Genomic DNA, 21750 nt, shown 5'->3' on the forward strand with positions numbered 1-21750 from the left:
CGACGTGCACCTTTACGGAGGTCATGTGGAGAGCGGATAAGCGAACACTTATCGCATCTCACCGCCGCATCTCCCATTGCTCAACCTCACTTGCTGCCAGCGCAGGAAACAGCCCATCCCCGTACTGATTGGTTTCGTCAGCATTCCGTGCATAAGGATCGCTGCAGACGTCGACCATCTCCTGAACAACACCGGGACCGCTGCGATTTGCTTGCGGGCCATCGACCAACAACCCTTCGCGCCAAAACGCGTGAATCCACGCGTGCGCACCACTCCCACCTCGACATCCACGCTCGATATGACCCAACGATAAGATGCCCAGGTATGCGCCACTTCATCGCGTTGAGAGCCTACTATTGTGTATAGATCCGCCTGCTAATGCCTTCTTCGCAGGGAAATCATTACGATCCAAGCCGGCCAATGCGGCAACAACGGTACGTCGACCACCCCGCACCCACGCCAGGATCCAGAATCGACGACTGACACGTCGACTAGTCGGGAGCCAGTTCTGGCAGCAGCTCTGTCTGGAGCATGGCATCAGCCAGGACGGCAACCTGGAGGAGTTTGCGACCGAGGGCGGTGATCGCAAGGACGTGTTTTTCTACCAGGTACATCCTCGATTGGACGCATGCTTGGCCATCTGAGATCGGTTTATTGATACGAGGGCTACAGAGTGATGATACGAGATATATTCCCCGCGCAATACTGCTCGACTTGGAGCCCAGGGTATGACTCTTCTGGCTCTTCCGGTTTGCCTGTGGAATTTTAACTGATCTGATTATGGCCAGGTCATCAATGGCATCCAAACCGGACCGTATCGAAACATCTACAACCCCGAAAACTTCTTCGTCGGGAAACAAGGCATTGGCGCAGGGAACAACTGGGCCGCTGGGTATGCGGCAGGCGACGTGGTGCAGGAGGAGATCTTTGACATGATCGATCGAGAGGCAGATGGAAGTGATTCGCTGGAGGTGCGTTCCTTCCAGCCAGTCCGTTGGAACTCACGTTGACTTGACCTGCATAGGGTTTCATGCTGCTGCACTCGATCGCTGGAGGCACTGGCTCCGGCCTGGGGAGCTACCTCCTCGAGCGGATGAACGACCGTTTCCCCAAGAAGCTCATCCAGACGTACTCGGTCTTCCCGGACACGCAGTCGGCGGACGTCGTGGTGAATCCGTACAACAGTCTTCTGGCGATGAGACGGTTGACGCAGAATGCGGACTCGGTGGTGAGTTTGACGGAAGTTTATGTGAATTCAGTATGCTCACTTGTCAGGTCGTTCTGGACAATGGCGCACTGTCGAGGATCGTCGCCGACCGACTCCACGTGCAGGAGCCGTCGTTCCAGCAGACTAACCAACTGGTATGCTGATAAAACACATCTTCGATTGCATTATGGCCAACTGATTGGTATAGGTGTCGACGGTCATGTCCGCATCGACGACCACGCTCCGATACCCCGGCTACATGCACAACGACCTCGTCGGCATCATCGCCTCGCTGATCCCCACGCCGCGATGCCACTTCCTCATCACATCCTACACCCCGTTCACGGGCGACAACATCGAACAGGCCAAGACGGTCCGGAAGACGACAGTGCTCGACGTCATGCGGCGGCTGCTGCAGCCAAAGAACCGGATGGTGTCGATCACGCCGAGCAAATCGAGCTGTTACATCAGCATCCTGAACATCATCCAGGGCGAAGCCGACCCGACGGACGTGCACAAGTCGCTGCTGCGGATCCGCGAGCGGCGTCTCGCGTCGTTCATCCCCTGGGGGCCGGCAAGCATCCAGGTAGCGCTGACTAAGAAGTCGCCGTACATCCAGCACACGCACCGCGTCAGCGGCCTGATGCTGGCGAACCACACGTCGGTGGCGACGCTCTTCAAGCGCATCGTGCAGCAGTACGACCGGCTGCGCAAGCGCAACGCCTTCCTGGAGCAGTACAAAAAGGAGCCGCCGTTCGCGGACGGCCTGGGCGAGTTCGACGAGGCCAAGGCCGTCGTCATGGACCTGGTCGGCGAGTACGAGGCGGCTGAGAAGGAGAATTATCTCGATCCGGGGGCGGGCGAGAACAATCAGCCTAGCAGCATGTAGTTGATCTGCATCACCTGTTTTATTCATTATGCGTCACTTCCTTCTTCTTCTACGTGATATCGTCCTTGATACCGCAAACTGGCAAAAAAGGCGTTTCTTTGTTGAAAATAAGTCTGGTGTAGGTATGTAGGTAGGTGGGTAGTGTATTGTTCAAGGGTTTTTTTTTTATATTATATTCTTTCACGTTTCAGGAATGAATGGATGAATTACATCGGAAGCTTCTCTCTCTCTTTCTCCCTCTTTTCAATTTTAATTTGGTTTAATTCAATTCAATTCCTTTCATTCCTTTTTCTCTTTCTATAGGAGAAGAGGGAAAGGGGAAAATAAAAAAATTATTTATTACTGCTTGCTAAATCCTGAGTAAAGGTTTAATTAACAAGGTTTATTACATACCTAGCTAGCTACATGTGCCTAACGTCGATGATATTGAATAGGAATGGAATTCTTAGTCACACATATACACGCACAGAGAGAGAATGCCCTGTCCTGTTCTGTTTTGTTCTGTTCTGTCCCGTCCTGTGCAGTCCTGTGCAGTACCTACAGTATCTATCTACAGACCAACATCATACCCACAGACCTCATCCCTATCAACACGCAGATCAAGATTCAGATCAATCCGCCAACCGCTAACGTTGTTCTCTGCCTCCGCCACAGCAGCAGCAAGACAAGTACAAGCCCGAAACGTCGACAACAACAGCTGCCCATTGCCATTCCCATTCCCGTCATTGGCATCATCAGGTCGGTAGAAAAGCGCATATTGCTCGCCGGGATGGTTGTCATGGATGAGGCGCGTCATTGGGTCCGTTGACTGCTGCTGCTGCTGCTGCAACTTCTGCAGCTGGTGGCGGTTGTTCAGGTCCATTTGTAGGATGGGGCCGTGGTAGGGACAGTAGGAATCTTGGTTCTGGGATGTTGTGAGTTGTTGCTGTTCTTGAGAGCTGCTTTGTTCCTCTCTTGAGGAAGAACAACATTTCTGTTGTTCTCCAGTAGGAGAGGAGCGTGGACGATCATTGTCTTTCTTCTGGCAGGCGAGTCCGGCACTGAGGATGAGAATGTTTAGCTTCCTCACTGTTGACAGACAGACAGACAGAGAGAGAGAGAGAGATAGCAAGCAAGCAAAAGGCCCCTATTGATGAAAGCTTCATGCATGAATATGAATATGATGTAAATATATGAACGAACCTGTTTGTCTCAGACTTGGACAGATTGGTAAAGGATGACATCCTGCAAAGAAATAAATGTCAACTGAATTGGATTGGACTGAATTGAAAAAGCAACAATGATATTCAATTGAATTCAGGCTTGCAGTATTATTGTCAAGGAGCTTCTGTGTCTGCGTCTCTGTCTTCTCTTTTTTTCTTTTTCATTCTCGATCGAAGGGTTTGATGCCAGCTTTCATATTCAGTCAGCATTTCGTTCAAGGCTCGCTTTTCATTTCTCCATTCCTGTCTATTGCCATCTCCAGGGATGGCAATGACACGTCATACGGCTTTTTGCCCTCCATGGTCTGGTGACGAGCTGTTCTGCGAATCCAACGACTTTTCTCGAGTGATCTGAATACCCCAGATAGTAACTACAATGAGGGTTCCGCGGGTTGCTTCCCCTATGGCCAGTACTCTTTTGCACGTCTTGGCAGCCTTCCGTGTCGTCAAATAACACGTGGCAGGCAGAGTCGGGGAACGCGACCGATATGACGCTATTCCATTCCTTAGCGCGTAGGTAGCGTACATTATTATATTAATTACTGTACTTTATCAGAAATATGTTCAAGAAAAATAGGATGTTTTATACAGTAATACAGTATCAATACCAATATTGATATGTCGCATGGCAACTAGTTGGATCTTCCCATTAATTACATCGCGTAGGACCGTCCGTAGGTACCTAGATAGGTAGGTAGTTTAGAAGGAACATCGCTCCTTACACAGATTTCAATGACTGCATAATGCATCAGATGCAGTATTAAGATGTAGATATGTACATGTCACTAGAGATTCAAAAGTCATATGATCTAAATACACGCGAGGTTATAATCCTACCTTACTCCCTTTTTAGAGTAGAATATAGTAGATAACCTAGTGGTAGTAATCTATGACTTTGCCTAGCAAAATACCTGAAAAAGAAAGGTAGTTCTCTTAAAAAAAATGGCTTGGACCCACAACTCGTTCCTAACGAGTTGTGGGTCCGACTAAGCAGGGATTCCAAGAATTCAATCAAGTTTGATTCTTAGGTCTAGAAAAGCTATAGCAGGTCTGCAACCGTTCTATCACCATATCTCTTCTGACATGTATCTGCTCTGATACCGTATCGAATCCAGTAACTGTAAAAACCGCGTAGCAAGGGCTGACAGTAACACCAAAAATACAGTGTTACCAGTGACCACGATGTTCTCGACGAATGAAAACTTTCAGACCCAACCGGTTGGTGGGATTTACTCAGCAGTGTTAGTTCCTGCTATTGGCGAGTATTCACATTTTGTTTCGTTTCGTCGCGATCGATCTCAGCCTGGCACAATCTTTTTCGTCTTATCCCGGCTTCAGACCTTGTTGACTCTCCGAATGCACTTTCCTAACTTGGAACCTTACAGACCCACGAGAACACCGACATCCAGAGTTTCGTAACTGCCGTCGTCTTTGACCGTATAAGCACCCCTCGTTTCGCCTTCGGTTCGCATTTAATGATTCAAACCTCCAGGAAGCGATGGCTTTGTTGCTACAAATATCCAAACAGGAAAATCTCATTACGATGCGCTCAACTTTTGGCGTTGTGGGCGTACGTCGGGGACGCTTCCAGCCACGACTGCAGCTAAGTAAGCAACACACCAGCCATATGTCAGCCTCAGCCTCAGCCTTGCAGCGCTTCGCTGGTGCACTGCATGCCTGAATCAATCAGGCAGCAGTGACAGTTAGAATGCCCAGCTGTCGTGCTCAAGGAGAACGGGCTCAAAAGAACGCGAGACACCTCTTTGTTTTGGCGAGTCTCTTTGAATACTCTCTTCGCCTGGAGGGTTATATAAACCCTTTTTCGTTGACTTCGATCACCGAGAGTCGCACTTCCTACCCCTCGAAATAGATATCTCTCTTCTTTACTTCAGCCTCGTCCTCTGCACAATGGCTACCTCCCGGAACGTTTCTTATGGCGACGTTCCCTTTCAGGAAAGATGGGAGAGACTAAAACCGATCATCACGCAGCTGTACGTCAATGAAAACAAGAAACTTGCCGAAGTAGTGGCCAAAATGAAGGAAGAGCATGGATTCGATGCAGTGTAAGCCATCGTTCGACTTTCCATACCAGCAACAAGTATGAAGGCAGCAGTTGCAGCTGACAGGCATGCTTGTCCTCTCTAGGGAAGACCAGTACAAATACCATTTCAAAAAATGGAAAATCAAGAAAAATTTTTCACGGGAGACGAAGCGAAAACTGCTAGACAAAGGTCAGGAGAGAGCTGATGCTGGAAAGCGAACAGCATTCAGCGTCAGGAATAAACCCGTCGACTCGAAGAGGCTTCTTCGAGAAGTGAAAAGGGACAGCAAACGCGAGATAGCCTTAAAGCCGACAGCGAGTGGACAATTGGCTATACAACAATTTCTGCTTGGTTTTCAGTTTGGCCCCAGCATGTAAGCAGAGAAAACAGTTCCCTGAGATATCGCCGGTATTCCTGATCAGGATTAGATTTATGGCGTGGAACATGCCTTATGGAGTTCTCGCCCCGGATCGGATACTCGGGACAAACCACGGGTCACCTGGGCAGGTTGTATCAAGCCCCAGCGACATCATGGCCTCGACTCCTCCCGCCAATGCAAGATCCCCAATCTCTGCTCCGTCTCCGTTATCAAAAGCGCTCGCGATGAAACGGCCCATCGATAGAGCTCGGCTCTTTACTGAGGGCCGATTTGACGATCTCATTAAGTCCATGAACAAGAAGGAAGCGGAGTAAGTCCTTCGTCTACTTTTCAAAGGCCTAAGACTTACCTTGTTTTTTTTTCTTTGGTCAGGGTCATGTCATCCTGGCTCCACCAGTTTTGGTATTTCGCCTTCAAAGCTGCAAAATATTGGGGTGTTGGACCGCCTACCCGGACCGCTGCCCGTCTCGGCTTCGAAACTTGGGAGGACTGGTCATCTCGGACCCAGGGTATTGCTGAGCCCGATGACATTGCGCATAACACGGCAAGCCCAGAATATCGTGTCGAAGCCGCAAGAAAGCCACGAGAGCTTTTTCAACCGTCGCCACTCTGTCGCTGGAGCATTCACTATGAATGCAAAATCTCTTATGAGGAAAGTCCTGAGGAAAGTCATAAAGAAAATCGGCCATGGCAGCCACCTTTTCAAGAAACACTCGTCTCAGCACTGGAGAGCAACGACTTCAGCAGCATCAAGTCCAGTGAGCTACCTGTAGCTGTGCCACAGATCGTGAAGGCGACAGCGAAATCCCCTGACGTGCTCCTACGGGAAGCGTTGGGGTTCGCAATCATGGGACGCAATGTTGAATTAACTGAGCAGCTTTGGGATCGGTTCGTGTCTGAAGCCGCGGAAATCAGGGACTTCTATCCGCTCCATCTAGCCATTAGCTTTCTCGATGGGGTAACATCTTGTTGCAATGTTTTTAGCGTTTTCGTTTGTCTTCCACCTGCAGAGTGGACTCTGCGATATCTGCGTGATATTTATGTCAACAACCTAGGTCACACGGTCCTTGACAGTCTCATGATTTCCATCCTGAAGTCGCATACATCGACAACTCCAGGCGACGTGGATGAAGAATTACGACATCAAAAACGCTTTGCGGGTGAAGAGGTTGACGTATGCGGCCGCTGGGATGCTGACTCTGAATGTTTTCGTGCTCTTCTGAACACAGGAGAAGGAAGTGTGCCGATGACCTGGAAACATAAATTCTGCCACACCTCGAGTCAGGCAATCTGCCATTGCATAATGTTAATCTATTCCTCGGAAATTCTCTTTGATCGGTTTGATCTGCCGAGTGGGATATTCCTCAAGCACTGCTCGGAATGCGGATTGAAGATGCAACTGCAGCCACTTCACACGTTGGTCGTGACTGCTTTTCATCTCGCAAACAATGGATGCACTGATGAAGATCTTTTTGGGATGCTTGCATGTCTCCTCACGCTTTTGTACTGTGAGGTTGACCCCACAAAGAAGGCTGACGTGTCAGCCGAATCGCTCTTTGGCCGATCATCGAAGGCCACTGGTTGCACACATGAACGGCTCACTCCAGCCGAGCTTGCGGACCGCGTCCCTACAGAATACGCAGAAGTTTGGTCGGAGCGAACCAGAACAGGTTGGGAAATCCTTCGCCTCGTTCTTTGGATATCACAGTCGTCCACGTCCGAAACTAGTGACTTGAGGGACCAGGAATACGATCCAGAAGCTTGCTGCGACTACCACGAAATACCAAAAATGTCTCCGATCCTTGCTACCCTCTTTGCTGCAGTACAAACAGAGCTTCTGACATATCGACGGCTTCGGGAAGGCGATCCTTGGGTCTCGGAAAACTTTGATCTTGTCGCGCTCAGTCGAGATCTACGGGAAGGGGACGAAAATCTCCCTTCGATAGGGCTTGTTCAAAAAAAGCTCTTGAAACCTTTCTGTAGCTGCGGGATGTTTCTTGACCAGAGACATGTGATAGCGAGCTGCGATGACGCTTGTGAGCACTACATATCCAACATGGATGACTGGTCTCGGACAAAATTCATAGCTTTTCCATATGAAGGATTGTAACAGTTGTCGATTGATCAGAGAGTTTATGTCTTTTTCTTTAACCCTCTTTCTCCCCAATTTCGTGCAAAATCAGTAGTTAGTGGTCGGAGAAAAGTCGAGTACGCATATAATCTATTCGTGTCGTCTTGAAGAGAGAGTGTTCAATCTGCAGCACATTCTGTGTATCATCAGTAGACAATGTGCTCATAGTTGAGGTGCGAGTCCACCTGTTCTGTTGTCTGTATTACTTGACACGGGCCGTCAAACCGGAATGGTCACTGGAAACGCTGAGAAAACGAAGTGTTAGCTAGATGAGGAGGGAGATATGGAATGGTTGCTTATCGAAGCGAATATCGGCCTCTGATTGTGAGAGATCGACGAGGCGCGAGACTATTGTCTGGTCGAGCCACGCGGCATAACTTCACTTGGCATGGCAGAGAGTCGAGATGAGACCATCCAGGTCAGAAGATCCGGCGACCCAATGAGCGTGCAAAGCAGGCATTATGATTGCTAAGAGCTGAGGATCATCTGGGATGCTGGTTCAGCGCACGCACGAGGAATGCTGAGGAGAGCGGCGCGGGGACTATTGGCCGGTCACTCTCGGCAGCGCTGACCATGCAATAGTTAGTCGCTGGAATGCCTGAGATAAGTGACAGAATTGAGTTTGGCAACTACGGAGTACAGATATGAATAGGAAGCCGCGGTCGGACACGGCACATGACTCAGCTCGCCGCCTTCCCGTTTCGACAACGCCAAATAGGCAGGCACCTTCGACAGTGTCTAAGCAGATAGCTATTCTTACTGGCATGGAGACGAATGCCTTACGGAGTATAAGAGGCCGATGCTGCAGTCCTCCTGCTGCTGTCCACAATCGTCCACATCACGTCATCTGGTCCAACTAGCGAGTGCTGGCGATGCAGGCTGCTGCACGATAGCTTTAGCCGCTGAGCTAGCCGCCCGCAGCTCCAGTCTCCGCACTTGGTAGGCTGCGAGCGACGAGTCAGCAATAGCGCCTACACGCTTATCCAGGACCAGATGTGACTTGGCCATCCACGGGTCGGCTAGTGGCAATCCAGGACCTTCTTCGGTTGTCCCTGTCTGGAAGCGCAGAAGGAGCTGGTTCTCGCTGGAAGCATCCGACGGGCCCGAAGCTGGCCCAGCTTTCGACCGCCCGCATCCGGCCTGAGAGTTTGCCTCACGGCGCTCTCGAAGCTTCTGGGACGCTCCGACAGGGTCGCGGGTGCTGGGTGAATCATCAAAGAGGATGTGATGCGGTAAGCTCCACCGGCTAGGCATTCGCCTCCACCGGCGCCATCGTCTCAACGCCGCGTTCCCAACTCATCCTGCGTCCGATCGTCACCTCATCCGTGGCCAGGCGCTTGTGGCCAACCGTCACAGGCCCAACCAGAGTCAGCGTCTCCCGTTTCGGTTCCTCCGGTCACGCAGGCCCTTTATATACACCCTGGCTGTCCCTCGCTGCGGCCTCCCTTTCTTCCCTTGCTCTATCTCTCTTCTCCATCTATAAATACTAATTTGCTTCTACCAACTGATCGACAGCCGCTCCTCACCTGCAATCTCTTCAACTACCGTCTCCTATCCTCCTACTCTCCTCCTCACCGCCCGTTATCTCTGCCGTTATCGGACACCTGTCGACCTCCGCCACCGCGTGACTCCTTCCTGCGAGCTCAAGACAACCCTCTACAACAAGACAATCAATCAAGGCGTGGTCAGAACACCATCCAACACACTCTACAGTTCTCTCTCGATCCTCAGTCCTTGAAGCTTCTACATATCTCTCGCCACTATCCACCAACATGCCTCCCCGCAAGCCTCGCTGCAGCTTCAAGGACTGCAAGGACTTCGCCCAGCGCATCATCGGCGACTGCAGCTTCTGCAACGGCCACTTCTGCCAGAAACACCGCATGCTCGAATCCCACAACTGCAGCGGGTTGGAAGACTGCAAGAGGGAGTCACATGCCCGCAACGCAGATAAGCTCAACAGCGAGCGGACGACGGTGATCAAGGGAGTATAAACATTGCTCCCTTGGACTTGACAGACATTGATAACGAGCGACTGGTCGTTCATTTCCTCTTTCTCGGGCCGATTTTCTTAGGCGGGCGTTCATCTCGGCGTTTTTTCACCTCGATTCCATGTGTTTTTATATCTTGGTTATTTTCTCTGTCGTGGCAGTGTTTCATGCGGCTGGGGGCCGGATGAGGTACCTACCTACTAGACGTGGTTTGATCGGTTGAGGGTGATGCTTTCTATCTATCCATCTATATCTATGTTCGGGAGACAGAACATTGATATGTATGTTATGTCGGCTACAATGTGTGTTAATACCCTTGTCTGCGGCGACAGTTCACTTCAGTTCAGACAGGAATGAACTGGACCAGAACTGGAGATAGAAGCCTCTCATACTGAATTTAACCATCGGGTTCGCAGAACTTCTTCATGTAAACTGTATTCTTTACAGTAGTCCGTAGTCAACTGTATACTACTCCATTAGTAATCAAGAGCATGTATCTACCTACTGTACTCCGTATGTATGTACTGTACTACGTAGGATACCTATGTGGCAACACCGTGACTCAAGATACCCGCCACTCCGCCGAGCCAAAGTCCGTCCCAGAGAGACAGGTCACAAGTCACAGGATCCCCCTTCGAGCGGCATCGACGGACCTTCTCGCTTTGGTAGGTGAGTGGCGCCGCTTTACAGAGTATGTACGGAGTAGGGAGTACTACCTACTGCTGTACGGAGTAGGTATGTATGTACATTGGTCAACAATTCTATCCAGTGGAGCAGTGATGTATGTAGGAATAGCCTGAAGAAGAGGAAGATGAAGACTTGGGGGAGGGATTTTATTGTATTGGCATGATATGCCATCACATGACTCGTATTCCTGGACAAGGCATGGACAAGGCTAATATAATAATCATTGTCTACAAGTCGAAAACTTATCCAATGATATATCCCTGCTAACAGAAAGAAAGGAATAATAAAGAAAAATCATGAATTTTAAATTCAAAACAGAAATGTTGAATGTTGAGAACGTTCATCTTCATAGATGCATACACATGTACAGTACTCTCTGCATGAGACTTCATTTGTGGGATTAGATGTGATTAAGCAGTAGTAAAATACATACATAAACACCCATCGGAGAAAAGGCAAATGCAAGATCGAAAAGAAAAAATGTCGCATTTGATTGATCGATTGATTTGACAGATTTTCGTTCGGGTTCTGTTCGGTTCGGTTCTTGTTAACCGGGTCCGATCTTGGGCCTGTATGGGAAAAAAAATCATGTTAGTCAATCAATCAATGAATCAATCGTAATTAACCACGTCAGGAGAGGGAGGTAAGCAAGGCCATGTAACATGCATGCAGTTCAATTTGTGAAAAACAATGACAATGGAGATGGCGACAGATACGTACATATCATGATGCTCCGTCAAACTGCTCAGATACCGATTGAGCTCCTCGACGCGTTCCTTGTGCGTCTTGACGCCTTCGCGCTTGAGACGCTCGCTGAGCTGTAGTCAAGTCAGCAAGCAAGCCCGATAGATAAGATATTTGAATGGGGGGGAAATGTACCCTCTTCTTCTTCTGCTCCTCATACCTCCTCTCCGCCTCCGTCTGGTAAATCACCCTCTCCCCTTCAGACTGACGACCCTCATCACCACCACCCTCGCGCTCGCCATCTTCATAGTGGCGACGAACGGCAGTGGCGTCTTCGTTCGCCGCGGCAGCAGCAGCAGCAGCAGCAGCCGAGCTTTCGCTCTTCTCCTTCTTCTTTTTCTTCTTCTCTATCCGGCCGTCTTTACTTTTGAGCCTTTGAGTTTGAGCTTGCCGCCTCCGCCGACGGCTGAGTATTCGTCGCCGGGTGCCATGATTCGTAAATTATGTATGAATGTACCTTATATATGTAGAGGCTGCAGTCAATTCAATTCAGATTTTTGTTGTGTTGGGCCAAAGGTAGGTGCTTTCCTTAGGCCAGGAAGGGAAGAAGGAAAGAAAGAAAGAAAGAGAAATCAATTTAATCTGGTTTGGTGACTTCCATAGCCCTTGCGCAGGTCATGCATTGACCTGTCCGACAGCTCGCTGGATGCTGTCTGTCTTAGTAAGTTGCGACAGGAGTGTTGGTAATGTAAAGAGGTTGCTAGTTGCTACGGCAAAACCCGCTATGGCGAAATAGGTAGTCCGAAGGCGGCGCTCACGTGAGAGCATTCTGGGCTTGGCATGCGTACAGCCAATCAGAGTGCATCAATCATCCATAACGATGATGAATAGCGTACAAATGGCGCTCTATTCTATTGCATTGCATTTCAAGAAGAGCATTATAGAGACTGCAATGTAATTATGCGAATTATTCGAGTTGAAGTAAAATCGTCATTCAAACTGTTACTATATACAATACATTCAGAAGGCCCTGCCTGTGGTACTCTTCGAGTCCAGTCAGAGGACACATGTACGGAGTATGTTACTTAGATTTCAGTCCGTATAATTACCAACGACAACCATGAGTGGTAAATCCATGCAAATATCAGTGTCAACTAATCAAACGGAATCGGCCGCAGCCCAGAACCCCCCATCCGTTTCCTCGTCTCTTCTCCCGCAGCGATCGTGCTGGGCACCTTGATGCCACAGCAATCGCCCCAAAAACCCTCACCGTGAGTGTGCACATGCTTGTGATCGTGACCTCCCTGTCCCTCGCCTTCCGACCCATCCAGGAGTTTCCCCATCTCAGGGGCGGCCGGAATCAAGCTGCCGAACAGAAAGTGCTGCATGATAGGCAGCTTGCCGAGCACTTCCTTGACAAACATCTTCTTCATCCCACTCTCCACCTTGAACCAGTTCTTCGCCCCCGAGATGTCGTCCAGCATCGGACTGTGCCAGCGTAACCCTTTGACCGTCTTGACGCTATCGACCCAGCGCACCTGATCCAGATAGAAATACTTGTCTCCTTCTTCGTCCAGGATCGCGTTATTGTGGATCGCCAGGGGTGTGATGTAGTGGTGGTCCACCAGCTGAGCCGCTCCGAACAGGAAAGGAAGAAAATGGTAGTCATCCAATCCCCAGACACCATGAGAGCCAGCAGGCTCGAGGTAGTAAGTCGTCTGGATGCGGCGCATGAGATACATGTAGCTGTGGTAGATGCGAAACACAATGATCGGGAAATCGTCCGAGGAGAGAAATCGCAGGTGGTACAGGCAGAGCAGCCACATCATGAAATTCAGCTCGTGGCCCGAGCCATAGTCCAATCGATCTCGCGATCCCAGCGAATTTATCAGGTATGTGGAAATCTCGTCGATAGCCTCGGAATCCTGTATTCCCAGTATCTCTCGATGCCACGCTGGACTCTGCGCCGCGACATCGTCAAAGAGCGAGCGAAACGCCGGGTTTCCAAACCGAGACCCACCCTGGTCGACAGGGGGGTTCTTGTCGACAAGAGACCCGATCAGGCCTATAATCGACAATATCTTCTCTATACTGGAAGAGACCGGAACATCCTTGTAGTCAGTCACCTTACGCCCATGCACCGAATCAGAGAGCCCAAATATCCAGGCGAGAATCAAGTTGTAGGCCGGCGACGTTTGGAAGATTTCGAGGTCTTTCTGAGAGAGGATGCGACGTACAGGCCGTATATAGCGATGGGAGGACAGGTCGAGCGGCTCTGGAAGCGGAGGAGTGGAGGGAGGGGGTTCGGGGTTGGCCGGTTCTCGTTTCCTGCGATTCCCCGCACGCAGCTCAGCGAGCTTTTTGGACAGGTCGGCCCCGTTTGCCGGCTTGGGGGACGAATCTGAATTGACGGCAGCCATAATCACGTCTCGTCATCAACATTCGCGCTGGAATGCACACGCATCAGTCTGCGGCTATGCCAGAGAGCGATGACAGGACGCTGGAGAAGCGATCGAGTGGTCTGACGATGTCATCGGATCGGTGGCGGCAGAATGCGAGGCCCCCTTCACCGCCTTCTGCAGCCAACCACCGTCACTCCAGTCCAGTCACATGATTATTTTTCTGACTAATATGGTTAGTAGTTGGTCAGCTGGCCTATCCCCAGCCAACCACAGCCAGCCCTAAGCCCTAGATCTGCGCTCTTAACGTCTTAGCGTCAACCCCAGCTTTTCGAGGTCGTTGACGGACCCGCCCTGCGTCCAGCCGGCTCTCCATGGATCAAAGGCCAGCAGCTCGCCAGACGCCTGAAAGGCCCGGGAATGCTCCTTCTCGATATGCTGCTGCTGGACAACTATACCAGTAGCATTATCGCCATCGCGGAGCTGTACGCCGAGCATCTTGGAGCCAGACTTCATTCCTGCTTCATCCCGCCTATGAGCACGCCGTGATGAATCCCCCCGGTACTACGGCGGTTGAGGCGGACAGAAGTCAGAGATCATCGGAGGACACCAATTTCTCCAGTCGCGGTCAACATTCTACCACGTCGCCCTCCAACCAGAGCCGGTTGAGCCGGACCGTTTCGTGGTCAGACGCCTACCAGGGGCAGTGCCATTCACCACGAGCGATGGCAGCCAGACAACCATCGCCAGCAAGTGAGAATACTCCGATCATAGGCGGAGATCCTCAGGTCACACGAAGCAACTACCAATCAGTCCAGTCGAGAGACAACCCGGGAGAGCCTGGAACTAATAATAATGCCGACGATCCCGCCCAGGATACACAACAGGGAGCCGAGTCTTCTAGGAATGGAAACACGGCGGGTGCTGGCAGTCAGTCGACGCCGAATGAAGCAGCGCCGGAGAGTCGGCCTCCGTGGTTTCAACGCTTGGTGGAAAAGTATGGGGCACTGGAATTGGACAACAAGGGCAGCGTTGCGCGCGATCATCTCGCACTAGGTGTGTTTCATTGAGTCAACAACATTTTTTTTTGGCTGCTACCCACTTGTACTAACACAACTGGTCTGGCATTGTAGAGCGAACCTTCCTGGCCTGGCTCCGGACGTCCCTCGCCTTTGCTTCCATCGGGATCGCCGTGACACAACTCTTCCGCCTCAGCGGGTCCATGTCATCTAGGAGATCTTCCGAGGGCTCTACGCAAGGATTACCTATCCTGCCACCGTCGCAGGAGCCGTCGTCCTTACTGGACCTCATCGTCGTGTCTGCAGCCGGAGGCGGCAGCAGCAGCAGCAGCAGCCGCCTTGCCAACGTCGGCAAACCGTTAGGCGCCACGTTTATCGGGATCGGGATCCTGATCCTCCTCATCGGGTTCCATCGCTACTTTGAGAGCCAGTATTGGATTGTTCGGGGGAAGTTCCCCGCCGGTCGGGGCAGCGTGGTGCTTGTCACGTTTCTGGCGGCGGGTCTGATCGTGGCCAGTCTGGTGGTGATTCTCGCGGTGGCGCCTAGCGCGGTCGAGAGATAACATTGTATTTGAATACATTGTATTTGGATAGTTATGTGTATCTTGTGTTTCATACTTGGCTGGGATCTATTGTACTGTACAATCCTGGGCGGTCTGAATCTGTCAAGCAAGGAGTGTGGCGTTATAAAATATTTATATATAATTAGCATTTGGCGGGAATGTGAAATTGAATAAATAGCAAGGTGTCTTTCTTTTCACCATCCACCTACCTAGGCAAGTTGTCTTGTGACATCCTACCGTAGGTACCCAGGTAGCTACCTAGTAGCTAGGTATATACCGAAGTAGAAACTTGTGTTCCACCGCAGCGGATCCAAAAACAGTCACGACATCTTCTCTTAGGTTAGGTACCCAGTATGTAGTATAGCACACAGGACAACAAGGCCAGTTAGTTACCTAGGTAATAACAACAATAATAAGTAAGTAGTGAGTACTGGAAACTCTCCTACATCCTGGTCCTTGATCCCTGTATGTACGTATGTCTGTAAGCGGAGCACTGCACTGCAGCCTGAATAGAAATCAATAGTTCCCGAAAACAACACATAGGTATACGCTAGAAGATAGATAGATACTCGGCAGTGTAGGTATAGTACATACCTAACCTAAGGTAGTAATGTTCTAGATGGACCTGATGATGCTAGCTAGGTGCATAATTCTGACTGTTTTATCTATCTGCTATTTATTTTTTTTAATTTGGTCTTGTAGTCAGGGAGATACCTAGGTAGGTATTTATTATTATTATTGATGGTTGGTTGGTAGGAAGATTTCCTCGTTTCTAGATAATAATATATAGCACTGGAAACTGACTGAGTGACTGACTGGAAGTAATTGCCAACCCTGCTTTGTTGACTTTTACTCTAGACTAGTAAGGAGGAATCGGAGATTGATTTTGTCTTCTAGATCATCACCAGCCTGTGCATAGACTGTCATTATTATGATTATTATCGTGCTCCCAGCCCTGTCAAGTCACATTGTCAATCAATCAAGGGATCAATCTCAACTGCAGCAGATCATCATGGAACACGCGAGACATGCATGCAGCAATCTAACTTTGACTGACGCACTAACTAACCTCCTGCTCCTCCCTTCTTCACTGGGGGCCGAATTGTCATCGTCTATCTTCTCGGCAAAGAATTGAGTTAGTAGCCCAAGTCGAGAACGATCTGGATGAAATGAAATTGAGGCGATTATTATCTCAGGCCATGCCAGTACAATGCTGCAGAAGGGTCAGTAAATAACCAGATATTGGTCGATCTGGATGAGATTCCACTCGCTGCGTCATTTATTGACAGCATGATTATTTTTGTAGACGGTGGATCTCAATAAACAAAAATATCAACCCATAGTTGTTTCAACTTCCCGGTCTAGGTCATGAACCGAAAATTGTGGCTCAACACTGGCCGCACCGCCCTCGCTAGATTCCGATCGACGCACCTGACGGGATATTAATAACTCTGGACGCCATGCTAGCGCGCAGACCCAGACACTACCGACGACGCCAGCGACGCGCCGGGAAACTAATTGCCTATCGTTATGATTCCAGCGGCGATCGTCTTCAAACGGGTGGATAGTGCCGTGCCGTGGCGGTGCAGGCTCCAGGCGGAGGACGGCGGATTCTCCTGTTGGCGGATTGCTGGCGCGAGGAGCGGAGAAATGTTCCACTTGCCGCGGCGGCGTGATTGGGCCAGGTGTTTTGGCCCTCTTGCGGAGGAGCCACGCAGTCGCATCAGGGCCTTGTCAAACATGAACCCAGGTTGACCCTTGTGTGGAGAAGCTTCAAAATAGAAAGGGGCAAAAAAAAAAGGACTCAGCAGTTCCTGACGCTGGCTGTCCACGTCGCCCAGCGCAGAGATGCCCATCTGGCCAATCAGAGCCGTCGCGCGGGCTGTCCCGGGTGGGCTGTGGAAACCGCGTCTGTCCACCTCCACAAAGCATCACCTCGCAGCATCACCTCACCTCCAACGGCCAGCGATGATGGAACCATGGATGAGTGTGTACAAAGAACACTTCGAGCTCTGAGATTGGCGAGGACGACAACGGAGGACAGGAACCAGCCCACTCGAGCCGTGTCTGGAAGAGCTGAACGGCCGTAAGGCTGGAAACCTTGAAGCTGCTGTCAGTGTCATCAAATTGCAGAGAACACGAGCACTGGCTGACCAATACAAGTACTGACTGACCACATCCATCCTCGCTTGCAACAGTTTCGATCGATTTCTCTCCAAGCGCGCTAACTATATTTTCCATACTCGATCGTCTCACGGAACAATGACTTTGGTTTCCGGGTGAATAATCGATCAATTAATGCACGATCCCCCATGAGGATGGCCTGCTGAGCTGACAGCGCTGGCCAGGGTGGGCCAGACGCATGCAGCGTGCAAGGAGGAATTGCCGCTGCAGCGCAATGTTTCAGCGTCGAGGCCGGCAAACCTAGCCCCGGGCAAGCGAGATGGGTTCATTGGCCAAGACAGAGCCGGCGCTAGCCTGGAGGACAGTTCACCCGCCCTGGCTGGGCCGGGCTGCTGTCAACGACTCCACGAAGACGCATCGATGTGTGTGCATACGCAGTATGGCTGCTGTTGAGGCGAGAAGGATTGTGTGGAATTCTCTCGAAGCGAAAATAATATAATCTATAGGTGGTCAAATGTGAGGCAATTTCGTAGTCTGCTACGGAGCGGCTCTGGATGCTTTCCTGGGTCATGACGTCTTCGATCCATTAAATTCCTGATCCGGCAGAGTATCCAGACGGAAGCCCGTGTAAGAGGAGCATTCTTACCGCTCCAATCGCAGGACCATGTGAATTGTCCGCCACCATCTGGGAGCTTGCAGCAGGACTATTCCCTTTGTATTTGCATCTGCATTTGCAGGTGCTGCAGTCGTTGTCGTTGCAGTGCAGCAAAGGCGCCTGTCAATTTCTCCGTTGCTGCCTTCGGGCTCGCCCGGGCGGCGGGACTCGGAAGAAAATACAGAAAGCTCTCGTATGTGTGCCTGGAGATCGTGCCAGACGCAGGACAAATAATAGCAGCATCGTCGATACTCTAGCCAGATTGCTCCAAGGCGTCTGGGTCCGTGAGCCGGCCCCCTCGGCGCCCCCATCGCGCCAATCACGGGCCGTGCGTGCCTGTCGCCAGCTCACCAGCAAAAGGCCCCCAGCCAGGCCAATCCTCTTCGCTCTTCTTCCCTTCCCTCTCCTTGTCTTCCCTCTTCTATTATCTCCATCTTCATCTTCCCTTCCCCCTTCCATCCTATCCTCCCTTTGTTCTCCTCCAGCTTTACCTCCCTGCCCGCCCTCCTTCCTGGCCCTGTCTGGTGGCCGTCCGCTCCTTACACCTCCCCGTCGCCGCAGTGTCTTGACGAACCGTCCGCCCTCGCCCTCGTCTTGTTGCCGGATCGCTGAGAACCGATCGTCCGTCCTTCGTTCCCTACGGTTTGAGTTGCCGGTTGCGAGTCGACCGCCGTTCTCTTCAGCCGCCCTCACATCGCCGCTTTGGTCTCAAGACCTGCTTTTCCATGCTGCCGGGGCGACGTTGAAGGCCTCCAGCCCTAGTCGGACTTTCCCCCCCTACGCCGTTTGGAAAGTCTCTCGACGGTCTGGAGGCCTGCTATAGCTGGATCACAGGAGAGGTCGGGAGTCTTTTCTTCGTGCTATTGGAGTGAAAGGCCTTTTTTTTGTTTCTTTTGGTGATTTTTTTTTTGGTTGTTTGTTCTACCGTTTTCTCAGGTTCTCAGCGCAGGTTCTCAGCTGAGTCCTGGGGCTAGTCGTCCACTATGGCTTCCATCTCGATTCCCCCGCAGACCCAGGTGTCTGCTCACCCTCCGGCTCTGGGTTCAGTCGGTTGTGAGAGTGAGCAGGATGCGAGCAATGTGACGGTCTCTGGTCGACCACCCAATCCCCCGTTCGTCTTTCCCGCCCGAGATACGAATTCTTCCGACAACAAGCGTGATGAGCCTGTGCCCCATGTTCCGCCTCCTCTCCCCGCCTTTTCTTTCAATCCCGGCAATATCCACGCTCCCAGCCCGTCGACATCCACCCTGTCGGTGAATCGGCCCCCGGGTCAGGGTCATCGTCGGCGGCCAAGTGAACTCATCGGCGGGGAGGGGCCTCCAAGTCCCAGCATGTTGAGTACGAGCCCTGCGAATCCCGAGACTTCCACCTCCGATTCTTCAAATCTTCCACCGCCTGGTGCCGGTCGCAGTGCCCCAGGCCCTGGACGGCGTGGTCATGCCCATCGCCGCTCAGGCGCCATTTCGAGCATGGATCTGACCACTCTCGCCAAAGCGTTTCCCGCCGGTGGAAGTGCTCCGTGCACTCCTGCGGGCAAGAGCCCAGACCATGGATTCCACGATGATATCTCGAAACCAATGTCCAAGTCAGCGACAAGCTTGCACCGGCCGTCTCCGCCTGCCTCTCCCGCCAACAAGTCGACCGATTATCTCCACCCGGGTTCTCAAGGTCTCGCACCGCCGTCACCAGGTCCGGCTACACCCCGTCCGGTGTCAACCGTCTCCATCGAAACCTCGAGCAGCCTGGCGACAGTGCGACCCGGTCATTCTCGATCAAACAGCGCTGCTCCAAGCACTCGCGTCGAGACATCGCCTTCTGCACCGAAGGTGCGACCCAAGACAGCCGATGCGAGCATGCTTCTTTCACCAAGCGGGAACAACCTCTCGCCAGGGGACCTGCAGTTGCCACGACCCGTTGAGGAACGCCCTGAAGCCTCAGAATCGCACCCTGCTCCTTCGTCAGATGACCAGGAGACGAAGGAGGACAAGAAGAAAAAGAAGAAGAAAAAGAAGAAGAAGAGGAAGCAGAAGCAGAAGAAGCATCTCGGGGATAGTGGTGGTTCCGAGGAAAGCCCCGGCAAATCGCCTAGCGGGAATGAAGCCGTCGACACGACACGAGAACCCGGTGGTGATACTTGTGAATCAGCCTCCAGCATTCATTCACGGTCGGGCGCTGAGAACGCCCCATCGTCCACCGGGAAATCCCACAAATCCGACAAGAAACAAAAGAAAATGCGCTCATGGGCGGACGCCATTTTCCCTTTGAAGAGTAAACGACCTCATGTCAAGGTGCCGAGGAGAAGCCCGACTCCTCCGCCGATAATCACGAGAACCAACTCTGATATCGGGTCCATGGATGGAGTGAATTTTGATGACGATAACATCGTCATCATCCGGACTCCAACGAACCCTAATGCGCCAAAGCCACCTCAACCACGCCTGGATACCACCTTCGAGAACTCATGGAAACCGCGGAGCTTCTATGAGCAGAATCTCGACAACGATTCGTTCAGCCCGGTGATTGATCTGGATGCTGCCCTGGGTCCGTTCAATACCCCCGAAATGAGCTCCAGCCGCGTGGCCGGGAGTGCGTTTTCGATCGCATCCAGGAGAATGTATAGTGGTGGACGGCGGGGAGAGTTCATCGGACCGGAGATGCGTTACCACCGTCGTGCCGAAAGTGCCCCAGAAATGCCACCGTTTGACCGCAGTGCTCTTGGTTTCCACCGTTTCGGTAGCAGTTCGACCATGGCGCACGCCGATGTCTTCTATGAAGAGGAGGAAGATGCCTTTCTTGCAGAGAACCAATCGTGCAATGCAGATGGCCAGTCAGCCCGGAGAGACTCGGCTGCCTCGAGCTCGGCTGCCTCGAGCTCGGCTGAGGCTGACGGCGCACAGCCCTCCAGCAGCGACACCTTGGAGACCGTGGTTCAGGGAACTGCGGCCGATCGCGATCCACCGGACGACGGACTGGGTATCCAGGTGGAGGCGCCAGGGGAGTCGTCTTCGGATGCGGCTGTGGAAGATGGCCCTGGTGATGCGGTCGTGCACGATGAGCCCGGGGAGGCCGAAGTAGCTTCGTCGTCTCTAAAGTCGAAGAAGTCGGTTGAAATCGTTGAATCTGATGACTGGCCGTCCCAGGCGCCGAACGCACCCAGTTCGGACGCTTCTTCCCACATTATGTCTCTCGAGAAACGCCCTTGTTCGTCTCCGGTCGACTTTAGTAGCTATGCTGTCCCGCAGCTGCCGCTGCCTGGTCACACGCATTCCAGCTCCGCCTTTCCGTCACCTGATCCGTCTAACATCTCTTTTGAAGCTCCACGTTCGGCGACAGCGTCGTCGATGACCGATCAGACTTCTTTCCCTCCGTTCCACGACCAGACGCGAGGCTCCATCGAAGATGTACCATCTCTGACCAGCAGTGTTTCCACCCGGACGAATAACCGGCCGCGCTTTTCGTCGGGTTTCCATGCCCGTTCCTCTGGGGAGCGGTCGGCGTCGTTCTCGACTCGGCCTCGATCCAGTCATTCGCATACGGCTAAACGGACGAGTCTGGTTAGTTTGTCTCGACTGGTGGGCGCCTCGCACGGAGAGAAGAGCAAGCTGAGCTATGAAGAGAAGCCGCCCGCAGACGAACATGAAAAGACCAAGAAGAAGGGCCACCGGATCAGTCGTCTTATGCACTTCTGGAAGACGAAGGAGAAGCAGAAGTCCAAGGGAGAAGGAGACTGAATCAGAAGCAGCCATGATTGTCGACTGTTTTTCTTTCTGGCTTTTGTCTT

General features: G+C 51.7%; 6 protein-coding genes across 6 annotated transcripts; 4 read left to right on the forward strand and 2 right to left on the reverse strand.

The window, feature by feature from the left end:
• Window positions 1–314: 314 nt before the first annotated feature.
• On the forward strand, window positions 315–2096 carry T310_3439 (Gamma tubulin MipA; the record flags this gene model as incomplete). Its single annotated transcript, XM_013473684.1, has 8 exons — window positions 315–322; window positions 394–434; window positions 496–608; window positions 673–726; window positions 789–971; window positions 1025–1228; window positions 1276–1362; window positions 1416–2096. The coding sequence occupies 8 exons, from the start codon at window positions 315–317 to the stop codon at window positions 2094–2096; spliced, it is 1371 nt and encodes a 456-aa protein (XP_013329138.1).
• A 550-nt stretch (window positions 2097–2646) lies between these two features.
• On the reverse strand, window positions 2647–3826 carry T310_3440 (uncharacterized protein; the record flags this gene model as incomplete). Its single annotated transcript, XM_013473685.1, has 2 exons — window positions 2647–3222; window positions 3584–3826. The coding sequence occupies 2 exons, from the start codon at window positions 3824–3826 to the stop codon at window positions 2647–2649; spliced, it is 819 nt and encodes a 272-aa protein (XP_013329139.1).
• A 1380-nt stretch (window positions 3827–5206) lies between these two features.
• T310_3441 (uncharacterized protein) lies at window positions 5207–7829 on the forward strand (the record flags this gene model as incomplete). Its single annotated transcript, XM_013473686.1, has 4 exons — window positions 5207–5361; window positions 5444–5713; window positions 5769–6029; window positions 6092–7829. The coding sequence occupies 4 exons, from the start codon at window positions 5207–5209 to the stop codon at window positions 7827–7829; spliced, it is 2424 nt and encodes an 807-aa protein (XP_013329140.1).
• A 3307-nt stretch (window positions 7830–11136) lies between these two features.
• On the reverse strand, window positions 11137–13629 carry T310_3442 (Serine/threonine-protein phosphatase 2A activator 2; the record flags this gene model as incomplete). The annotated part of the gene is made up of 3 exons (XM_013473687.1): window positions 11137–11343; window positions 11405–11616; window positions 12480–13629. 3 exons carry the CDS (start codon window positions 13627–13629, stop codon window positions 11137–11139), a joined length of 1569 nt encoding a protein of 522 aa, XP_013329141.1.
• Window positions 13630–14156: 527 nt separating this feature from the next.
• On the forward strand, window positions 14157–15190 carry T310_3443 (uncharacterized protein; the record flags this gene model as incomplete). Its single annotated transcript, XM_013473688.1, has 2 exons — window positions 14157–14664; window positions 14742–15190. 2 exons carry the CDS (start codon window positions 14157–14159, stop codon window positions 15188–15190), a joined length of 957 nt encoding a protein of 318 aa, XP_013329142.1.
• Window positions 15191–18952: 3762 nt separating this feature from the next.
• Window positions 18953–21700, forward strand: T310_3444 (Cell wall proline rich protein; the record flags this gene model as incomplete). The annotated part of the gene is made up of 1 exon (XM_013473689.1): window positions 18953–21700. The coding sequence occupies one exon, from the start codon at window positions 18953–18955 to the stop codon at window positions 21698–21700; it is 2748 nt and encodes a 915-aa protein (XP_013329143.1).
• Between the last annotated feature and the right edge of the window lie 50 nt (window positions 21701–21750).

This window comes from Rasamsonia emersonii (assembly GCF_000968595.1).
Source record: "Rasamsonia emersonii CBS 393.64 chromosome Unknown ctg1118621760068, whole genome shotgun sequence".
NCBI classification, from domain to species: Eukaryota; Fungi; Ascomycota; class Eurotiomycetes; order Eurotiales; family Trichocomaceae; genus Rasamsonia; species Rasamsonia emersonii.